The sequence below is a fragment of the Bombyx mori genome, chromosome 8, assembly GCF_030269925.1.
Source record: "Bombyx mori chromosome 8, ASM3026992v2".
Taxonomy (NCBI): Eukaryota; Metazoa; Arthropoda; class Insecta; order Lepidoptera; family Bombycidae; genus Bombyx; species Bombyx mori.
Window position 1 is genome coordinate 15,875,169 of NC_085114.1, and position 18,248 is coordinate 15,893,416.

Consider the following 18,248-nt stretch of genomic DNA (forward strand, 5'->3'; position numbering starts at 1 on the left):
TAAACACAAACAGGAAGCGTTAACTACTTCGATTTTGGATTTCCAAAAAAAGTGATGACAAATTGTACCATAATTGTAAATGAATTGACATAGGGATGAATAGTGGTTTCCCTTGTATTGCTAGAGAGTGAGCGAGAGAGAAAGAGAGAGAAACGATGTTTTCGAACAGATGTCTCATCCCATCACAGTTCCTATCTATATAGTATATTAAAGGCATACCGTAATACAAAAACAACCTGAGTGACAACGTGCTTAGTTTTCATGACGATTGGCTACGTACGCAAACTTTAGTGTTCGAAGCCACAACAATTAATTGAGAAATGGATAACACAACGCAAAATTTGGACCATAAAAATTGCTTAAACAATCTTGCAACAAAAAAAACATTGATATAATCCGGTATTTCATAAGAGTTTCTTTGTTATTTGTTACTTGGGGCTTAAACAAATAAATTTAAAATTTATATAAAAAGGTGACTGTTGCATGTTGTCTGTTTGCCTTTGGTCTAAATAAGTGTGGGATAATTTGGTATCACTATTGGTAAGTACTGCCTGCGTTTTTGCCTATTTTTGTTCGAAAACGTTCTACTTTTTTCAATGTGCTTATGCTTTTTGGCGTGACATGGTTTTATAGCAAAAATTTTTAAACATGTTTGTTGATTATTAGATTCTGTGAAGACCCAAGATTTATATGATTACATTGCCCATGGTAAAGAGATCCTCCACTCCTCTTTATCGGCGGATACACCATGAGCTATACTCTGTTCAATGAGGACATTGATTATACTTTTAAATGTTATTTTATCTAAAAAACATTTTGAAAGGCAAAGTGCTCGATAGTTTACCCTTAAAACGTTTTGTGTTAATTAATCCCTTGTCCTCCATTCGTCGCCTCTATGTACAATCCGCAGGTTCCGTCTCCAGTCAGGTTATATAATGTAAGAATTCTCAGGTATCGAAATGCCCGTGAGAAACTCAAGTATAGGTCTGTAGTAATTTCACACAAAATCCTTGGTATACCTTAACCCGAGACGTTGCCCATTCCGTCCTGAATTAAGTTTTTGACTAGACCCTCAGTGGCCGGGAATATCGTCATTGAAGTCTCCTACACGGTTCAGACCGGATTATTTTACCGAAGCCTCTGAGGAATTGTTCGAGATGATAACGGCATCTCGTTTTTACCCTCGCACCGCCCGCCACCGGAGTAGAGTTCATCCATACTACCTGGAGCCACTGCGGTCATCCACAGTACGTTTCCAGAGATCTTTTTTGCCACGTACCATCTGGCTTTGGCATAAACTTACCTCCACGGTGTTTCCCGAGCGCTATAACATGTCCTTCTTCAAACGAGGCTTGTGGAGAGTATTAAGCGGTAGGCAGCGGCTTGGCTCTGCCCCTGGCATTGCTGAAGTCCATGGGCGACGGTAACCACTCACCATCAAGTGGGCGGTGTGCTCGTCTGCCTACAAGGGCAATAAAAGAAAAAAAATTTTGATACCTATCTCGATTCTCATCCGCATGCGGCTACCCCGACGGTAAGCAATCACCGTTACTGACCTACTGCCAAAATAGTGTTAACAGCATTAATTTAAAGTGTTCCGTCATTAACATAGTTGAAATAAATTGATTTTGAACATTTTTTTAATTAACTAGGTGTTGTAGAATAAAATTGTCAAGAAGACATTTAACTAAAGTAGATTAGATGACGCGTGACAATCGAATGCAGTCCTATTATAACGTCCGTCTGGTGTAGTGGTAAGTGACATGGTCACTACACTAGGGGGTCGCGGGTTCGAATCCCGCCAAGGGAAGATATTTGTATGATAAATATAAATGTCTTTTCCAGGGTTATGGATGTATATTAAATATATGTATGTGTATAATAAAAATCTTACATTTATTTCCGATATCTGGTACCTGTAACACAAGTTCTTTACGAACTTATCACGGGACCAGTTAACGTGGCGTGATTGTTAGTAAAATATTTATATTTATTTATTATTTATTTATTTATTGATATTTAAGTCAGGTTCTTTTTAAGTTTAGAGTTTAAAGAGTAAGTCTATTATTATATTTATTTGGATGAAAATACATTTTTGTCAAGACTTTACTGCTAGTCCAATTGTTGTGCGGGGGTTGCTTAAAATTAAAATGTCTTTTAAGAACTAAGGTCACGTATTGTGTCGACCCACTTAACTAAGTCCCACAGGCACTTCAGCGCTAATATGCAGTCATTTATCAACTAAGCCACCGGTGTCCTGAGGATGGTTGCCGTGAGGACGTACGACCGTTTCATTATTATATTTCCCTACAATGTCGGCTGATGCATATTGGCCCAGACTAGTCATTATTTCAGTTCTTCTGCTGAACCGATTCCAGTACCGCCAGTTTTGGTACATTACCTGTAGACATTGTACCTATAGAACTTGTACAGACATACCTTTTGTTGTCTGCTGCTACTGAGCATTTATATACAGTACAGTCGACGTTACAACCTTCCGGTGAAAAGGCTTTTCTCAATCTAGAGTGTAAAATTAGACACGTTTCGCTGTGTTCTTCTCGAGCTGTATACATGAGCGTTACGCCCTGTAGCTAAGTTTAGCTTATCTGCTTGTTTATGGTTGTCAACAAAGAGTTTCTAATGTAAATTAACTGCATGTAATTCGATTATAACCTGACCGGTCCGACAACTGACTCGCCATTACTTGACAGGCGTTCCTGACCCTTATCCGACAGATGTCACGAGTGAAGAGGGGTCTCGCAGCCGAGGAGGACCCCGCCCCCGACGACGCAGGTAGATGCAAACCGTCGTGCTGTTCTATATCTTAGTTTAACTTATAAAGGAAGTAATTTCCAGCCACTGCGCAGACGTCACGACTCGCCTCCCGCGGCCCGCCCGGGGTCGGCCGGGGGAGGCGAGTGGCGGGGTCTGTGGAGGCCGGTACTAAGTCACCGAGCACCTCCACTACTAACGTTAACTGTCCGACCTCCCATAAATCTGAACAGCCTAACACTATGACCGCCGATGAAGATATCACTGTGGTCAGCTTGTTGTCAATGATACACTCAAAATACAGTTTGTAAATAAGAATACTTATTAAATAAAACCATGATTACATACGTTGCGTTGTTTTCTTTATTATTTGTTCACAAAATATATTCAATACAAAAACATAGCATCTGTACAATCTGTAAATATATTAATAAATTCCCATAAAATTTAAAATGTAATTTTATTTAGCGCGAGTTGATCGAGTGTTGTCTACATTAATATAATAATGAGCAGCGGCGCGACACTAGAAGCTATTTCAGTATGCAATATAATATTGTATTATTGTAAGTTATATCAGTGGGGCGGCCACCCAAAATAGTAATTTAAAATGGAAGCCTTAAGTTAGATAACTTTAGTCTGTTTAAACAAGGGATGGCTGTACTGCATACACTACAGACAAAAAATCACATGTAGTTAGCAGTAATTACGTGCGTACTGTAATAATTGTACTGATACAACTGAGACTGAAGAACTCTTGTCTCAATTTCGGTAGTGCTCATTTTTTGTTATTGAAGTCTATGGGCTCCGGTAACCACTTAAAACCAGGGGGGCCGTGAGCTCGTCTTGAAAGAGGAGGTCGCAGGGGGAGGGTGTATGTCTCAGCGTGCACGTCATCGCCCGCTTAGAGTAACGCACCTGGTGTTAAGTGGTTACTGGAGCCCATAGACATCTACAACGTATATGCGCCATCCACCAAGTTCTAAGGTCTCAAGTATAGTTACAACGGCTGTATCGCCCTTACCTACCCGCGCGGACTCACAAGAGGTCTCGCGCCCAGTGAGATCGCACACATGTATACAAATGTAGACGAGGACTAGTTTAGGTTGCTGGTCTCAATAGATTGGTTACATTTAACGAACACATATTTTTAAGATTTTATTCTAACAGAAACTATGCTTAAATGTAAATAAAAAATATTACAAAAGAGTATTTACTTTACACAAAATAAATCTCTTATCAAAATGTTCTTTTTATAAAAGATGTATAACTAAGATATACAATGATGGAAGAAACTTTGTAGAGTAACATTTTCTGTAAGGAGTACTTCAGCCTAGTTGACAGTGATGTCCGCAGCCGGCGGGACAGAGCTGGTGCTTCTCCATCCACTGGCGCATGTGCTCCAAGTGGCCGCCGTGCGAGCAGCCCTGGCACCACGCGTACAGCCCGCGCACCACCTGCCGCACCACGGGGGCCGAATTACAGTTAGAGTAGAGGGGCTCGAGTCGGGGGGACAGTGTTACCTGTCAGCACGGGGCTCGAGTCGGGGGGACAGTGTTACCTGTCAGCACGGGGCTCGAGTCGGGGGGACAGTGTTACCTGTCAGCACGGGGCTCGAGTCGGGGGACAGTGTTACCTGTCAGCACGGGGCTCGAGTCGGGGGGACAGTGTTACCTGTCAGCACGGGGCTCGAGTCGGGGGGACAGTGTTACCTGTCAGCACGGGGCTCGAGTCGGGGGACAGTGTTACCTGTCAGCACGGGGCTCGAGTCGGGGGACAGTGTTACCTGTCAGCACGGGGCTCGAGTCGGGGAACAGTGTTACCTGTCAGCACGGGGCTCGAGTCGGGGGGACAGTGTTACCTGTCAGCACGGGGCTCGAGTCGGGGGACAGTGTTACCTGTCAGCACGGGGCTCGAGTCGGGGGACAGTGTTACCTGTCAGCACGGGGCTCGAGTCGGGGGACAGTGTTACCTTTCAGCACGGGGCTCGAGTCGGGGGGACAGTGTTACCTGTCAGCACGGGGCTCGAGTCGGGGGACAGTGTTACCTGTCAGCACGGGGCTCGAGTCGGGGGACAGTGTTACCTGTCAGCACGGGGCTCGAGTCGGGGGGACAGTGTTACCTGTCAGCACGGGGCTCGAGTCGGGGGACAGTGTTACCTGTCAGCACGGGGCTCGAGTCGGGGAACAGTGTTACCTGTCAGCACGGGGCTCGAGTCGGGGGGACAGTGTTACCTGTCAGCACGGGGCTCGAGTCGGGGGACAGTGTTACCTGTCAGCACGGGGCTCGAGTCGGGGGACAGTGTTACCTGTCAGCACGGGGCTCGAGTCGGGGGACAGTGTTACCTGTCAGCACGGGGCTCGAGTCGAGGGGACAGTGTTACCTGTCAGCACGGGGCTCGAGTCGGGGGACAGTGTTACCTGTCAGCACGGGGCTCGAGTCGGGGGGACAGTGTTACCTGTCGGCACACGGCGCACAGGTCGGGGTGGGGCAGGCAGCGGTCGCACATGGCCCGGGGCCGCGCGCGCCGGCCGCAGCGCCCGCAGCACACCGTGACGCTGCTGGACTGCTGGGACAACGACCACACGCTGCTCAGCCAGGCGCACCGCACCACCTGCAATGTCGTATCACTTGGACAGCTGTCCTGGACTCTCGAGATACGAGACTAGGTAGTGTTACGCAACATCACTATTTCCAGTAACTACACAAAGATCATAAATCGTACGATGAACAGTTGGCACCCCCGCAGTGTCGCTGTTGGGTGCGGACGTATAACGGATTTAACACATGTTATTAATCATTTCAAATTTTTGTAGTCTTTTGTAAGACACAATTATTAATTTATGTTTTAAGCTTTACTTTAACGACTCGGTCGAGAAGCCGAATGGGAAAGCTAAATATATCGCCTGTTTATTATTAGAGTTGTATAGTATATACTTAGTCTTGCCATAAATACTGTTACAATTAAAAATAAAAAAAAATCTATTGCAAATAACATTTATTACTTTTACAGTGTGTTAGTTTAATACATAAATATAAAACAATTTAAAGTTTAAAAATCTTATTCGAAGTGGTCTCCATTGGCTGCAATACAGTCCTTTAAACGTTGAGGCCAGTTATCAATAGAAGCACGCACTCTTTCCATGGAAAAAATTTTCACTGCCAATCGTACGGATTGTTTTAGGGACTCCAAATTATCATGGCGTTTAGAGCAAGCCGTACTCTCTAAAACTGACCATAAATCATAATCCAGCGAATTAAGATCAGGACTAGACGACGGCCAGTCTTCAGCTCTGATGAAGTCCGAAACGTTCATTTCATTCAACATTTTACTAATACCAAGCGTATGGAGAGTTTTAAAAATTGCATTTGGCTCCATACCTACTTTGTGTAATGCAATCACAGCGATTCGGTTCTCTTTGTCACCCCACTCCATTTTAATATCGCAAAATATTGTACAATGTATTGGCGCCAAAATGAGAAAACTCAATGTAATATGTATATTCAAATGTAATATTTTGTTTATTTTTAATTGTAACAGTATTTATGGCCAGACTAAGTAATACATTGAGTGGTACCTCAGTGGCGACATTCCACAGTTTGTGTTTCTGTAAGAACTCGATGTAGCCCAGCAGCCAGTGCTCCTGCAGACCCTCGTCTATGTACGGGAACAAGTCGCTCCTGCAACAGAGTCCACTATCATCGCACCAGGTCTACCGGAGCAGGTAGTGCAGTAGTGCGGCGGCGCGGCGGTACCTGTGCTCGTGCAGCACGATCATGACGAGCGCGGCGGTCTGCACGTCGCCGAGGTCGGCGTGGTGGCGCAGCGCCAGCGCCAGCAGCGGCGCCGGCTCCACGTGGGGGCGCAGCGCCTCGTGCACCACCCACAGGGGACCAGACTCTCCCTCCTCCGGCTGTGCGCGACACAACTGTGCAATGTTATTAACACTTTGACCTCGTCGACCTCAGGACGCAAGGTGGTCCGTCTACGTGGAGTTGAACGATTAACTTGCTAATCTTTTTTTTTTTTTTATTGCTTAGATGGTTGGACGAGCCCACAGCCTGGTGTTAAGTGGTTACTGGAGCCCATAAACATCTACAATGTAAATGCGCCACCCACTTTGAGATATAAGTTCTAAGGTCTCAAGTATAGTTACAACAGCTGCCCCACCCTTCAAACCGAAACGCATTACTGCTTCACGGCAGAAATAGGCAGGGTAGTGGTACCTACCCGTGCGGACTCACAAGAGGTCCTACCACCAGTAAAATTGGCATTGTCAATATATAGAATATAGACATGAAAAATATCTACCTACAAACCTTAAAAAATAAAAAGTAGACCTAATTTAAAGACAGATTGATTTTTCCATCATAACCGTCGGGGTCGCCGATGAGCACGCGAGGTCATTGTCCCTATGTGTCATCTAATTTTTTTTAAATGACTTCATATTAATTAGCGTAATTCTAAACTCTTCATTAAAATAGATTTTGCTATTGATCACGATGGTAATGTTATCATGTGAATAGTATTCGGTAGTACGACCACTCCTATTTCGTATCAGATAGTTGTAGGCGGCTACCGCCCGCAGCTCACCGTGGCGGCGCCGGGGTACGCGCTGGAGGTCTGCTCCAAGTTCGGTGGAGCGGTGCACGCCGAGCCGTTGGAGCCGCTCGAGCCGCTCCCCGGTGACGAGCTGCCTCCGGGGGACGCCCCGCCCGCAGCCGTGCGACCTTCAACCACGAACAACTTGTAGAGAAAGTGACGTCACACGTGTGTGTGTGTGCGCGACCTACCGTGCGTCGTGTCGAGTATGGAGGGCTGGTGGGCCGGCGGAGGGGCGCGCAGAGGGAAGGCCTCCTCAGGGAGGGTCCAGTCGGCCGTCTCCACATCCACGTAGTGCGCGCTGGCCGCCGACACCCAGCCCGACCCCTCTGGACCACATGCACCAGTTGCTACAGTTCAGTTAAATCAAGTGTGAAGAATAGTTTCATCCAGCCAACAATCAGACGTGTATACTGGGACACTACCTGGACAGTGTCGAAATAAAATCATAAGTATGGCGCGGATCACTCCTCAACTAATGTTTCTGTGTAACTTCAATGTGCGAGCGACTGCTTCGACAAAGGAATAACTTTATTGAAATTTCACCCATAAAGTAGGTATGTATATACCTAGTCAGGTCATAAGTATTGTCACACAGTAAAAACTTTTCTTTTAGAATGCTGGCCACAAAAAAGTTTATTGAATTCGAATTTCGAATTGTTCATGAAAATAAAAATGTATACTTTTAGAATTTTACTCATTTTTAAATATGGAGTGGACGCTTAAAGAAGACCGTGTTGCAGTTATTGCGTTGCATCGTTGCGGTTACGCGCCAATTCAAATTTTTAACATACTGAAAATTTTGAATATAACGATCAACATCAAACGATACAATCAAATCAAAATCAAATCAAATCAAAAAAATTTTATTCAACATAAATGAAAGTACATACTTGTTGAACGTCAAAAGAACTACTAATGAAGACTCTAGTGTAGATGACAGGTCAAGAAGTGGTCGCCCTCGGTCTGTTAGGACTCCAGCAGTGATAAAAGCTGTGAAGGCGCGAATTAAAAGAAATCCCAAACGTAAGCAGAAACTGTTGGCCCTTCAGATGGGGTTAAGCAGAACCACGGTGAAAAGGATGTTAAATGAAGACTTAGGGCTTCGGGCATATCGAAGAAAAACAGGACATCGTTTGAATGCTCGTCTAATGGACCTGAGACTGAAGAGATGCCGCGCTTTGTTGAAGCGGTATGCGGGAAAAAAATATCGGGAAATTCTTTTTTCGGATGAAATTTTTTTTACCGTAGAACAGAGCTACAACAAACAACATGATAAGGTGTACGCACACAGTAGTGAAGAAGCGAGCAACCGTATTCCGCGTGTCCAACGAGGTCATTTTCCATCCTCGCTCATGGTATGGTTGGGAGTTTCTTATTGGGGCTTAACAGAGGTACATTTTTGTGAGAAAGGTGTAAAAACGAATGCAGTTGTGTATCAAAATACAGTCCTGACGAACCTTGTGGAACCTGTTTCTCATACCATGTTCAATTACAGGCACTGGGTATTCCAACAAGATTCGGCGCCAGCTCATAGAGCGAAGAGCACACAAGACTGGCTGGCGGCGCGTGAAATCGACTTCATCCGGCACGAAGACTGGCCCTCCCCCAGTCCAGATTTGAATCCGTTAGATTACAAGATATGGCAACACTTGGAGGAAAAGGGCTACCTGTATGACTGTAGAAACAGATTCCCAAAAAATTGGGTCTAAAGTTGAATTTTTTGAATATATTAACAATTTATCTAACATAAATATTTATAAATTATATACAGATGGATCAAAATGTTCAGGTAGAGTAGCTTCAGCATATTATGATCCACAACTGAAGAAATCTAGATGCTTCAAGCTAGACAGTCACTGCAGTATTTTTACTGCTGAATGCTACGCTATCTATACAGCACTTTTGTATATTAATAATGTAAATAGTTCTGACTTTTTAATTTTAACTGATAGCAAAAGTTCATTGTTAGCACTAGAAAGTGATCTTTTTAGATTTAATATGAACTATATTATTTATAGAATAAAAGAAATATTGGCAAATTTAAACGAAAGAGGAAAGAATGTCCAATTTAAATGGGTACCTGCTCATTGTGGTATTTTTGGCAATGAAGCTGTAGACTGTGCAGTGCGAGGTGCATGTGACGAAGACCACACTAATGTAACAAAAGTACCGTATACTGACTTCCAGCAGAAAATATCGGAAAATGTTAAAACGCTGTGGTATGAACACTGGAGGTCTATAAGTCAAGAAAAAGGGAAATGGTATACAAAGATACAGAATACCCCGCCACATGTACCTTGGTATAACAAATTTAAAGAAGCTAATTCCAGACAATTCATTACCACCATTAATAGATTAAGATTCGGTCATTGTAGAATTCCTTCTCATTTGTTTAAACTACGTTTAGCAACGGACAAAAACTGTCAATTTTGTGTCAATGAGGTCGCTGATCTGAAACATATTGTTATGAAATGTCATAAATATAGTATAAATAGATTAATTTTAGTGTCTGAGCTGGACGATGTTTCTAAGGGTGACTCGCCTTTACAAACAGGCGTAAGGATGGACTTAGAAGAAATTTTATCAAACCCGTTGTATTTTAAACCAATTTATAGATATATTATTAACACAATAGGAAATGTTTAAAAACAAACGAGTAATGTTAATACTTCAATTTGATACTGTTTTGTTTAATAACTACTTGTAAATTTTTACGTACTCCATGCGTGAAAATTAATTTAAGATAGGCTATAAGGTCTTGTAACCATTGGCCGTAAATAAATTAAAAAAAAAAAAAAAAAAAAGGGCTACCTGGGCTCTAACATCAGCAACAATGGCTCTTGTGAACCGGAAATTCGCAGACGGATAGGGATGGCAAAAGGTGCCATGTCTCAGCTGGACAAAATATGGAAGGACAAAAATATCTCTATGAACACCAAGAGCAACCTAGTCCGCACACTAGTGTTTTCAATATTCATATACGGAGCAGAGACATGGACTATAAAGAAAGCTGACCGCAATCGGATTGATGCCTTCGAAATGTGGTGCTGGAGGAGGATGTTGGTATGGGATTCTTGAATACTTTGGCCACATCGCAAGGAAAGACAGTGACAACTTAGAGAAATTGATGGTCACTGGAAAGGTCGAGGGCAAGCGACTAAGAGGCAGGAACCCGACCCGTTGGACCGACCAGATTCGTGCAGCCCTGGATACCACAGTGCACGATGCTCTGCACTCAGCTGCAGATAGGAACAGATGGCGGTGCACTATAAAAAACAATCTGTTTCAAGGCCATGACCACGACCCTCAGTAATGAGGAAACCGACGCAAGGAGGAGGAGGAGGAAAAGGCGTGCTCAAAGCCTCATCCCAATTTGGAGTCACTCAAGACATCCTTGATTAAGGCAGCCGCCGATATTGACATGGACCTCGTTCGTGCTGCGATAGACGACTGGCCGCGCAGATTGAAGGCCTGTATTCAAAATCACGGAGGTCATTTTGAATAAACTTTGTTAAGTTCATTTTGGTATATGAATGGTTAAATAATGAATAAACTTGTTTCAATTATTTTACATTAAACATGTGACAGAATTTATGACCTGACTAGGTATGTAGGTACGTAAAGACCGGTGGCAAGCATTGGTTTGTTTTATTGGCTTCAAGAGGTCTCCCTGCACGGCCGGTCGCAGCGTGCAGGTGAGGCGATTTAATTGTCGTGACCAGCAGAAGCGGTCGCAGGCTAGTACCGTCGTGGCGTATCTTGTACTTGTGCGGCGGGATGTAGATGCTGAGCGTGGGCATGCCGAGCACCCCGCTGTTGTGGAACTGCGTCTCCGCCCACTGCTCCACTTCCTCTAAGGGCTCTTCTTCCACTGCATTACTGGACAAACATATTTAAACTCTTAAGCCAATACTTTGTACGAATGGTACCGCTCGCTCAGTGCAAGTGTCGGGCCGCGTACCTGTTGGTGTGTGCGGGCGGCGGGGGCGGAGGCTCGCGCTCTGGGGGCTCCCGGGGCGGCGGCCTGCCGTACACGCAGCGCACCACCTCCCACACGTGCCCCACCTGCAAGAGCCAGTCCCGCACGCGGTAACAGCGCCGCTAGTGTCGCCACAGTCCCGGGGAGTGGGTACGCACCATGTGCCGGTTGTAAGCTCTGGCGACCTTGGCGTTGTGCTCGGCGAGCTCGTGAGTGGGGAGGCCTCTCATCTTGTACTCCTTGGCGCAGGCCACCACGCAGCACGGTGGACGACCCTCGCCCGAGTACCTGGTGAGGATGGAGGCGGCGCCCCCGGGGAACAGGCGCTCCAGTGCGGCCTGAGCCTGCGGACGCAGCGAGCCTGCGGTCGGCTGCTTTCGGCTGAGGGGTTTAAATATATTCACCTCAATAACGTCTAATTAATGTGTACATTAATAGACAATAACAAAACAGTTTACAACATTGATACTTCTGTTTGTCAACAAACGTTCCCTTTTTTTGGCATAATAGCTGTTGACGGATTTTAGTATTAATTATCGCGGGATGTCCACACACAAATCGATTAAAAAAAAGTAAACGAATAGTGGTTCACGTTAGCGCCGTAGTGCCAGTTTAATGGCTTTTAAAGCCGAGAATGGTCAAACACCCTGTAAATGTGTAACGTGTCAATTGACATTGCCAACAGCCCGGACTGCGTTTACGTTAACTTAACTAAAATAAATAAAGTAAGTATATGAGGTGCGGTGCGGGGGTGCGTCATACCCGAGCCCAGGTACGTATCGGTCGGAGGCGGGGTTGGTGTGCAGCGCGGGCAGGGGGCAGTCGGGGGCGGCGTGCGTGACGTCACCGCGCGCGGACACGCACACGCCGTGCGGGTTGGCCCACAGCACGGGGTGCGCCGCCTCCGAGAAGCGGTGCCGGTACAGGCTGCAGTCCTGCAGGCACGTCACGTTCATGTCGTACCACAGATAATCCCCCCAAAAATTATAAATTATCCGTGTTTCATACGAACGCTCGATTAATATTACTGCTCAACGCCGATATTAGAAATGCCATCGGCGTATCTATTAAAGCGCAGTACTCGATGGAAAATCTACCTAATATTAATGACAGCAAAATTAACTCTTTTTCGACCAGCACCAGTTATTTTATATTAGAATATCGACTAAGATTCTTAACGGCCATAGATTAGTAACAATTCGGAGAGTTAGTCGACACAATATCTATTTACTCGGTTAAGTAGGACATTGGAAACAAAAGTGACTCACTGATTAAGCACACAAAAAACAGAACCCTTTTTTGTCAATACCTATATACTTTAATATTTGGGCTCGGAGCTCGTGGTCTACTAGGCCGTCATTAACTAAACCTTAATTAGAACGCTAGCGAAGCCTGGTATCCGCTGGAATCCAGAACCACCATACAGATGCGGAGCGCTCACAGATCAGATACGGAGCGAGAATGCGAGACGCGCATATTGCCAAGAGCTGTGCAGGCTCACCCTGCTGGTGGACAGGAAGGTGTTGGGGTCGTTCTGCCAGGCGATGGCTGTGGTCACGTCCCGGTGCTCGGCGAAGGTGGCGAGCGGCACGTGCGGCCTCCTCACGTCCCACACGTGCACGGCGCAGTCCAGCACCAGCGCGCACGACGCGACCTGGTACCTACACGTGCACTTGCCGCGTGAGCAGGGACCACGAGAGACCAGCTCGTATTGATCTTAAGGCTTCGTCAAACAGAACGCGTACATAGCGCGCGTCCGAACGCTAAACTGACGGCGCGCTATGATGCCGAGATGTGTTGTACTATTATGGTAATATACTGCCAAACATAGCGCCAGTGTAACAATTCTTCCACAACTGAATCACTCGACTACTAAATACATTTAAATTCTCACACTGCTATCGAAAGGCACTATGATTTGGCGGATGTTACGTTGCGTCAAGGAGCGTTGGGCTCGTCTAGTCAATTTGTGTGACGTTAAAACGCCGCGCTAAGTACGCGCTCTGTTTGACGAAGCCTTTAATCAGTAAACGTAGCGTATACTAACTTTTTCTGCGGTCTCCACTTGACGTGGCCCACGGACGCTATCGTGTATATAGTGTGCTCTAGGTTGGGCTTGGCGTGAATGTCCCATACCTATAAACACTACACGGTTAATGTAAACGTAATTAATTTTAATATAACCAGACAAATATGAGTTTCATTCGAAGCAGGTCGAGTCCAACGTTCTTTCTAGGCCCCTCCCGCGAGTGACTGGGTTTTGAGATAGTTGTTATATTTCAAATACAATTGAAACTTCAATATGTGTGTGCCGCATGTTCCGAACTCCACTGCCGATCCAACGGTTAGCTTTTGTAATAGGTAGACTTTATTCCGCATTTTTATTAGATAGGACGGGCAGCCAACTCACTACCCACACGACGTTAAGCGGAGCCTAACTCAAATCGTTAAGCCGTATTATCAACTTAAATGGACAAGTATACGTGTCATCCGGATCTTCTTCTTTTTCTCCACCTTATCCCACTATGTGGGGTCGGCACAGCTAATTTTTCTCTTCCATTCTCTTCTATCAGCCGTCATCTCAACACTCACTCCTCTCTCTCTCATATCGTCATTCACACACTCCATCCATGTCTTCTTTGGTCGACCTCTTCCCCCTCTACCTTGCACTACCATTTCCATAAGTGTTTCCTAAGTGTCATCCGGATCATCGAGATGAAATTCAGACGTAATCATTAACAGCTATTCATAATCAATTCGTTAACAATGAGTAGGGTTCAAATGAAGATAGCCTATACCTATCAGGGTTATCAAAGCTGACTTTAAATCGTCTCACATATCGAGACAAAGAAAATGAAGTTATAGCAAATGTTTTAAGATTCATTTTTACCTGCCGAAAACGGTACATTAGACGTTTAGGTGTTAGTATTAGGATCCTATCTATGTCTGGAAAGCGGTAGTTTAAATGCAACCGTGGTCTGTGCTGTTAGGTGTGTCTGCTTATTTATTATTGTTATTATTTTTATTACCCTTGTAGGCAGACGAGCATACGGCCCACCTGATGGTAAGTGGTTACCGTCGCCCATGGACTTCAGCAATCCCAGGGGCAGAGCCAAGCCGCTGCCTATTAAGTGTATTTAAGATTGCTTATAATTTCAAGATTTAATTAAGTGGAAATGAAGCTCTTATTTGCGCTTTAAGACCCGTACGCAGGCTAGCGAACTATATTCAAAAACGCCTAAAGCTAAAATCTGCTTATTGATTTGGAAGTGGTGACGTCGTAAGAACGCCATGAGTTCGTATTTTTTTTTTTTTTACCTGTGCTGATAGCCTTGAGAGGCTATTTCAGCTTCACCCTACATGTAGGTGAGCTCACGGGGCTCAAACCGGAGTGTTGCTAACACTGGCCCTGGCAAGAGCAGTGCTTCGCAGAATCTACCACCGGCGAGAAACTCAGTGGGCTTATTGTGTTATAGTTTATATATATAGTAGTCGTAGAGTGCCGGCAGAATACTCAGAGAATGCTTCTCATTATCCAGTGATCTCGTTAGTTCACAGCCAGAACATTAAAATGTAAATTTAGATCGTACATACAGGACCCCGACCAGCAGGCAACACTTGTATATTACAATCACAACGTTTGCACGTTTTAATGCTGATAAAATACTAGGTCGTTAGATAAGGGCGTCTGGCGTGACGTCACCAGTTATAACTCATCTCTGCAATTCCTAATACTAATAATTATTATTGAATATATGTGAATTATCAGACGTGTTCACGGCCCGTATGCTGTTAAGCGATTACCGCCGTAAGAAATACAGTCGAATACATTACCCTTACCTACAAACAAATTGGTTTGCATTAGAAATAGCCTTCAATGGAATTAATCCTTTTGGGCTCATAACTATTATAAATCATCAATCTCACTTTAATCGTCTTATCTCTGGAGGCCGTGGCAAGCCAAGGCATCTCCGAGTGCCAGTCGCACGCGAACACCGGCCCCGAGTGCGCGGTGAACTGCTGGAGACATCGCTCGTGGCGCCTCACGTCCCACAGCTGGACGTTGCCGTTCTCGGAGACGGCCGCGAATGTGTGGGCCTGGTGCGGACTGAACTGGACGTCCCGGATTGATTCCGTGTTGCTGAGATTCAAAATGTCTAATTAATTATTTATTTGAACCCAAAACATTTTATTTTACTTTATTTATTTAAGGCGTCGTGGCCTAAAGGATAAGATGTCCCGTGCATTCGTGTTGAGCGATGCATCGGTGTTCGAATCTCAGTCGGGTACCAATTTTTCTAATGAAATACGTACCCAATTAACGTTCATGATTGACTTCCACAGTGAAGGAATAACATTGTGTAATAAAAATCAAACCCGCAAAATTATAATTTGCGTAATTACTGATGGTAGGTCCTCTTGTGAATCCACACGGGTAGGTACCACCACCCTGCCTATTTTTGCCGTGAAGCAGTAATGCATTTTGGTTTGTAGGGTAGGGCAGCCGTTGTAACTATACTGAGAACTTAGAACTTATATCTCAAGGTGGGTAGAGCATTTACGTTGTAGATGTCTATGGGCTCCAGTAACCACTAGCAATAAAAAAAAATAAAAAAAATAAGAATTTCAGTAGCTCGTATCCGACTGATGGATGATCACGACCACGCTCTCAAGAGTGTAAGAATAGGAAAAAAAAAGTTACAGTGTAAATTTGTTGTGATTTTATTAATTAATGTATTTCTCAAATTAATGAAATAAAATATTAATTCTTCCACTATCCTTAAATACCTTATAAAAGTTCTGGCAACTTCCTTCATTCGAAGATCAAAACATTTCATCATCCCATCCTGGGAGCCAGATATAAGCAGTGCAGGCTCAGTAAGGTGGAAACTCACCTGTATGATAGCAGAATAAATTAGTTATCCTAAAAGTATTTGTACAAGTACAAAGATCATCGAAGTTTTTAAAATATTATATATCTAAATCTTGTCATCCTGTAGATTTTGCCTTTAGTAAATTATGCAGAACTTTGGACTTCAAATGTAGCTCAATTGGAGCTGCAGTTCTTAACCTTTTTATTCAACGACAGAATGAAATAGTCTACAAATACATCTATCATTATGTGTTTACATGCAATTTTTTTCTAGTTGAAATGAAGGTAAATCTAACTACCTTTCATAAATTATACACCACTAATCTAATAAACATACAGTTAACACAGTTGTATATTTATCCCATATGTAACCTATAGTGTAACCCTTTCTTTTACTACCCTTGTAGGCAGACGGCCACCTCATGATGAGTGGTTACCTTCATTCATGGATGTCAGAAATGCCAAGGGCAGAGCCAAGCCGCTGCCTACAAAAGGGTTGCCCTAGTTAAAAATATTGTAATTTTAAATCTCACCAATGTTTCATGTCACAGCACATGAGAGCCGCTGAATTAGAGGATAATTTAAAGTATTATCTATTGACCTTACCTTATTGACTGTTCTTTTATGATCTGAGAATACATGTTCCTGTTTTGAGCGACCCGACCTCCCAAGATTCCATACTACCACAGCACCATTTGTAGCTGCTGTTGCTAGTGTGTTCTCTGAAATAATTTAGTGTTTAAATTATGGTTACAGCAATGTATTAGGAGGAATTTAAAATATTATCTAATCAAAATAAGAGTACATTTAAAATTTGTACTAAGTACACTATACTTATTTATACATACATATTTTAAAAATATATAAAGTTATGGTATTTTAGATGTATTTGACTGATAAATGTGAATGTTTCTGACAGTGTGGTGTTTGCTTACAGTGGGTTCACCTCATTTTATCCTGTGGCTGTCAAAAAAGGCAACTAAGGGATTCATTTTAAGAATGGGTATCCTCTAGAGTATTATCACAGGATCTTGAGATAGTCAACAGTCATTTACTGGAGTTAGAACGCATTGTAAGCCTGATCAGATAGGTACAACTATCTTGCATTTTTCTACGATTAAGCAAACATTCATTCTGGTTTGAACTGTAACATCATCCTCTATATAATAGATGTTTAGACCTTATCGGTTCGAGTGGAGATTTTACGCCATATACGCTATATCAAAAACCATTACCTTCAATTGTACTCCAGGCCACATCAATGGACGAAAAGTTGAGATTTAAATTCTTTCCTACTCTCAAATTACACACTTCCGTGAAATCATTTTCTTCAATCGAAAAAACCTTGAACACTGGAAAAAAAAGACTGGCACGTATTTCAAAGAAAAACTAAAATAATTGTTTTGTTTTTGTTTGTTTACCATTTCTTCCGGCTATTACGACTTGTGTTGCATCTTTATTTAGCGCTAAAGCATTAGCTGGACCCTCTTCTGATACGCAAATTGTATTAGATGGAATCATAGTGTATAGATTTTAGTATTTGATTTTTTATTGAGATACTACTAATGTGCATTATTTTTGTTTACATTAAGTTATTTGTATTTATATTCAAATTTACATTAATTTAATGTTTAGATTACGATACTTATTTTCCGATTTATCACAAATACACATATCAGTTTTGTTCTCTGTGTTTGTGAATTGATCTTATAATTATTTTCACGGTTATAATTTTAGGATTTTCATTTTTAATGAGATTTGATTGATGACTGCATGATGACTGCTTCAGCTTGTCAAAATGCTGATAGTTTACGATGTTAGTATTATCTATGGATAGGACTGAATAGGTTTAATGTTAAAAATCAATTACTTTAAAAGTTGAAACATTATGAATTGGCAAATGGTTTGAGCTTGAGACGTTGAAATTTGAAAAATGCTAACGTGCTTTACTTTTCATAAAGGTTTTCCTGATATTAGTAATCTTAAAAACATTTCTTTTAAATTTAAATTGAATTTGTTTG

The 18,248-nt window shown here is 43.2% G+C and overlaps 2 protein-coding genes across 7 annotated transcripts in view; one reads left to right on the forward strand and one right to left on the reverse strand.

Annotated features, from left to right (window-relative positions):
• LOC101740960 (ras-related protein Ral-a) overlaps nucleotides 1-3,119 on the forward strand; it is a 23,936-nt gene extending 20,817 nt beyond the window's left edge. For all 3 annotated transcript variants that reach the window (XM_021346297.3, XM_062669906.1, XM_062669907.1), the window contains one exon: nucleotides 2,712-3,119. In XM_021346297.3, the coding sequence (XP_021201972.1) occupies nucleotides 2,712-2,828 (117 nt within the window). In that variant the 3' untranslated portion in view covers nucleotides 2,829-3,119. The remainder of the gene's footprint in view (nucleotides 1-2,711) is intronic.
• Nucleotides 3,118-18,028, reverse strand: LOC119628809 (GATOR2 complex protein WDR24). Of its 4 annotated transcripts, none has more exons than XM_038012554.2 (17): nucleotides 17,649-18,028; nucleotides 17,463-17,579; nucleotides 16,834-16,949; nucleotides 16,143-16,249; nucleotides 15,282-15,495; nucleotides 13,402-13,490; nucleotides 12,856-13,015; nucleotides 12,117-12,289; nucleotides 11,513-11,735; nucleotides 11,337-11,440; nucleotides 11,121-11,254; nucleotides 7,564-7,701; nucleotides 7,364-7,500; nucleotides 6,526-6,698; nucleotides 6,348-6,450; nucleotides 5,228-5,383; nucleotides 3,118-4,226 (listed from the first exon to the last, which is right to left on the reverse strand). In XM_038012554.2, exons 1-17 carry the CDS (start codon nucleotides 17,746-17,748, stop codon nucleotides 4,098-4,100), a joined length of 2,373 nt encoding a protein of 790 aa, XP_037868482.1. In that variant the 5' UTR covers nucleotides 17,749-18,028; the 3' UTR covers nucleotides 3,118-4,097. The 4 variants fall into 4 exon arrangements, with proteins under 4 accessions (XP_037868482.1, XP_037868481.1, XP_037868480.1 ...); XM_038012553.2 differs by having other exon boundaries at nucleotides 6,526-6,683; nucleotides 7,564-7,722; XM_038012552.2 differs by having other exon boundaries at nucleotides 7,564-7,722.
• Between the last annotated feature and the right edge of the window lie 220 nt (nucleotides 18,029-18,248).

Coding starts and splice junctions, on each gene's coding strand:
- LOC119628809 (XM_038012552.2), bottom strand. CDS start 17,748: ATGATTCCATCTAATACAATTTGCGTATCAGAAGAGGGTCCAGCTAAT. Junction 13,491..15,281: donor CCAGAGATAAGACGATTAAA/GTGAGATTGATG, acceptor TAGTGTTTATAG/GTATGGGACATTCACGCCAA. Junction 11,441..11,512: donor GAGCTTACAACCGGCACATG/GTGCGTACCCAC, acceptor TGGCTCTTGCAG/GTGGGGCACGTGTGGGAGGT.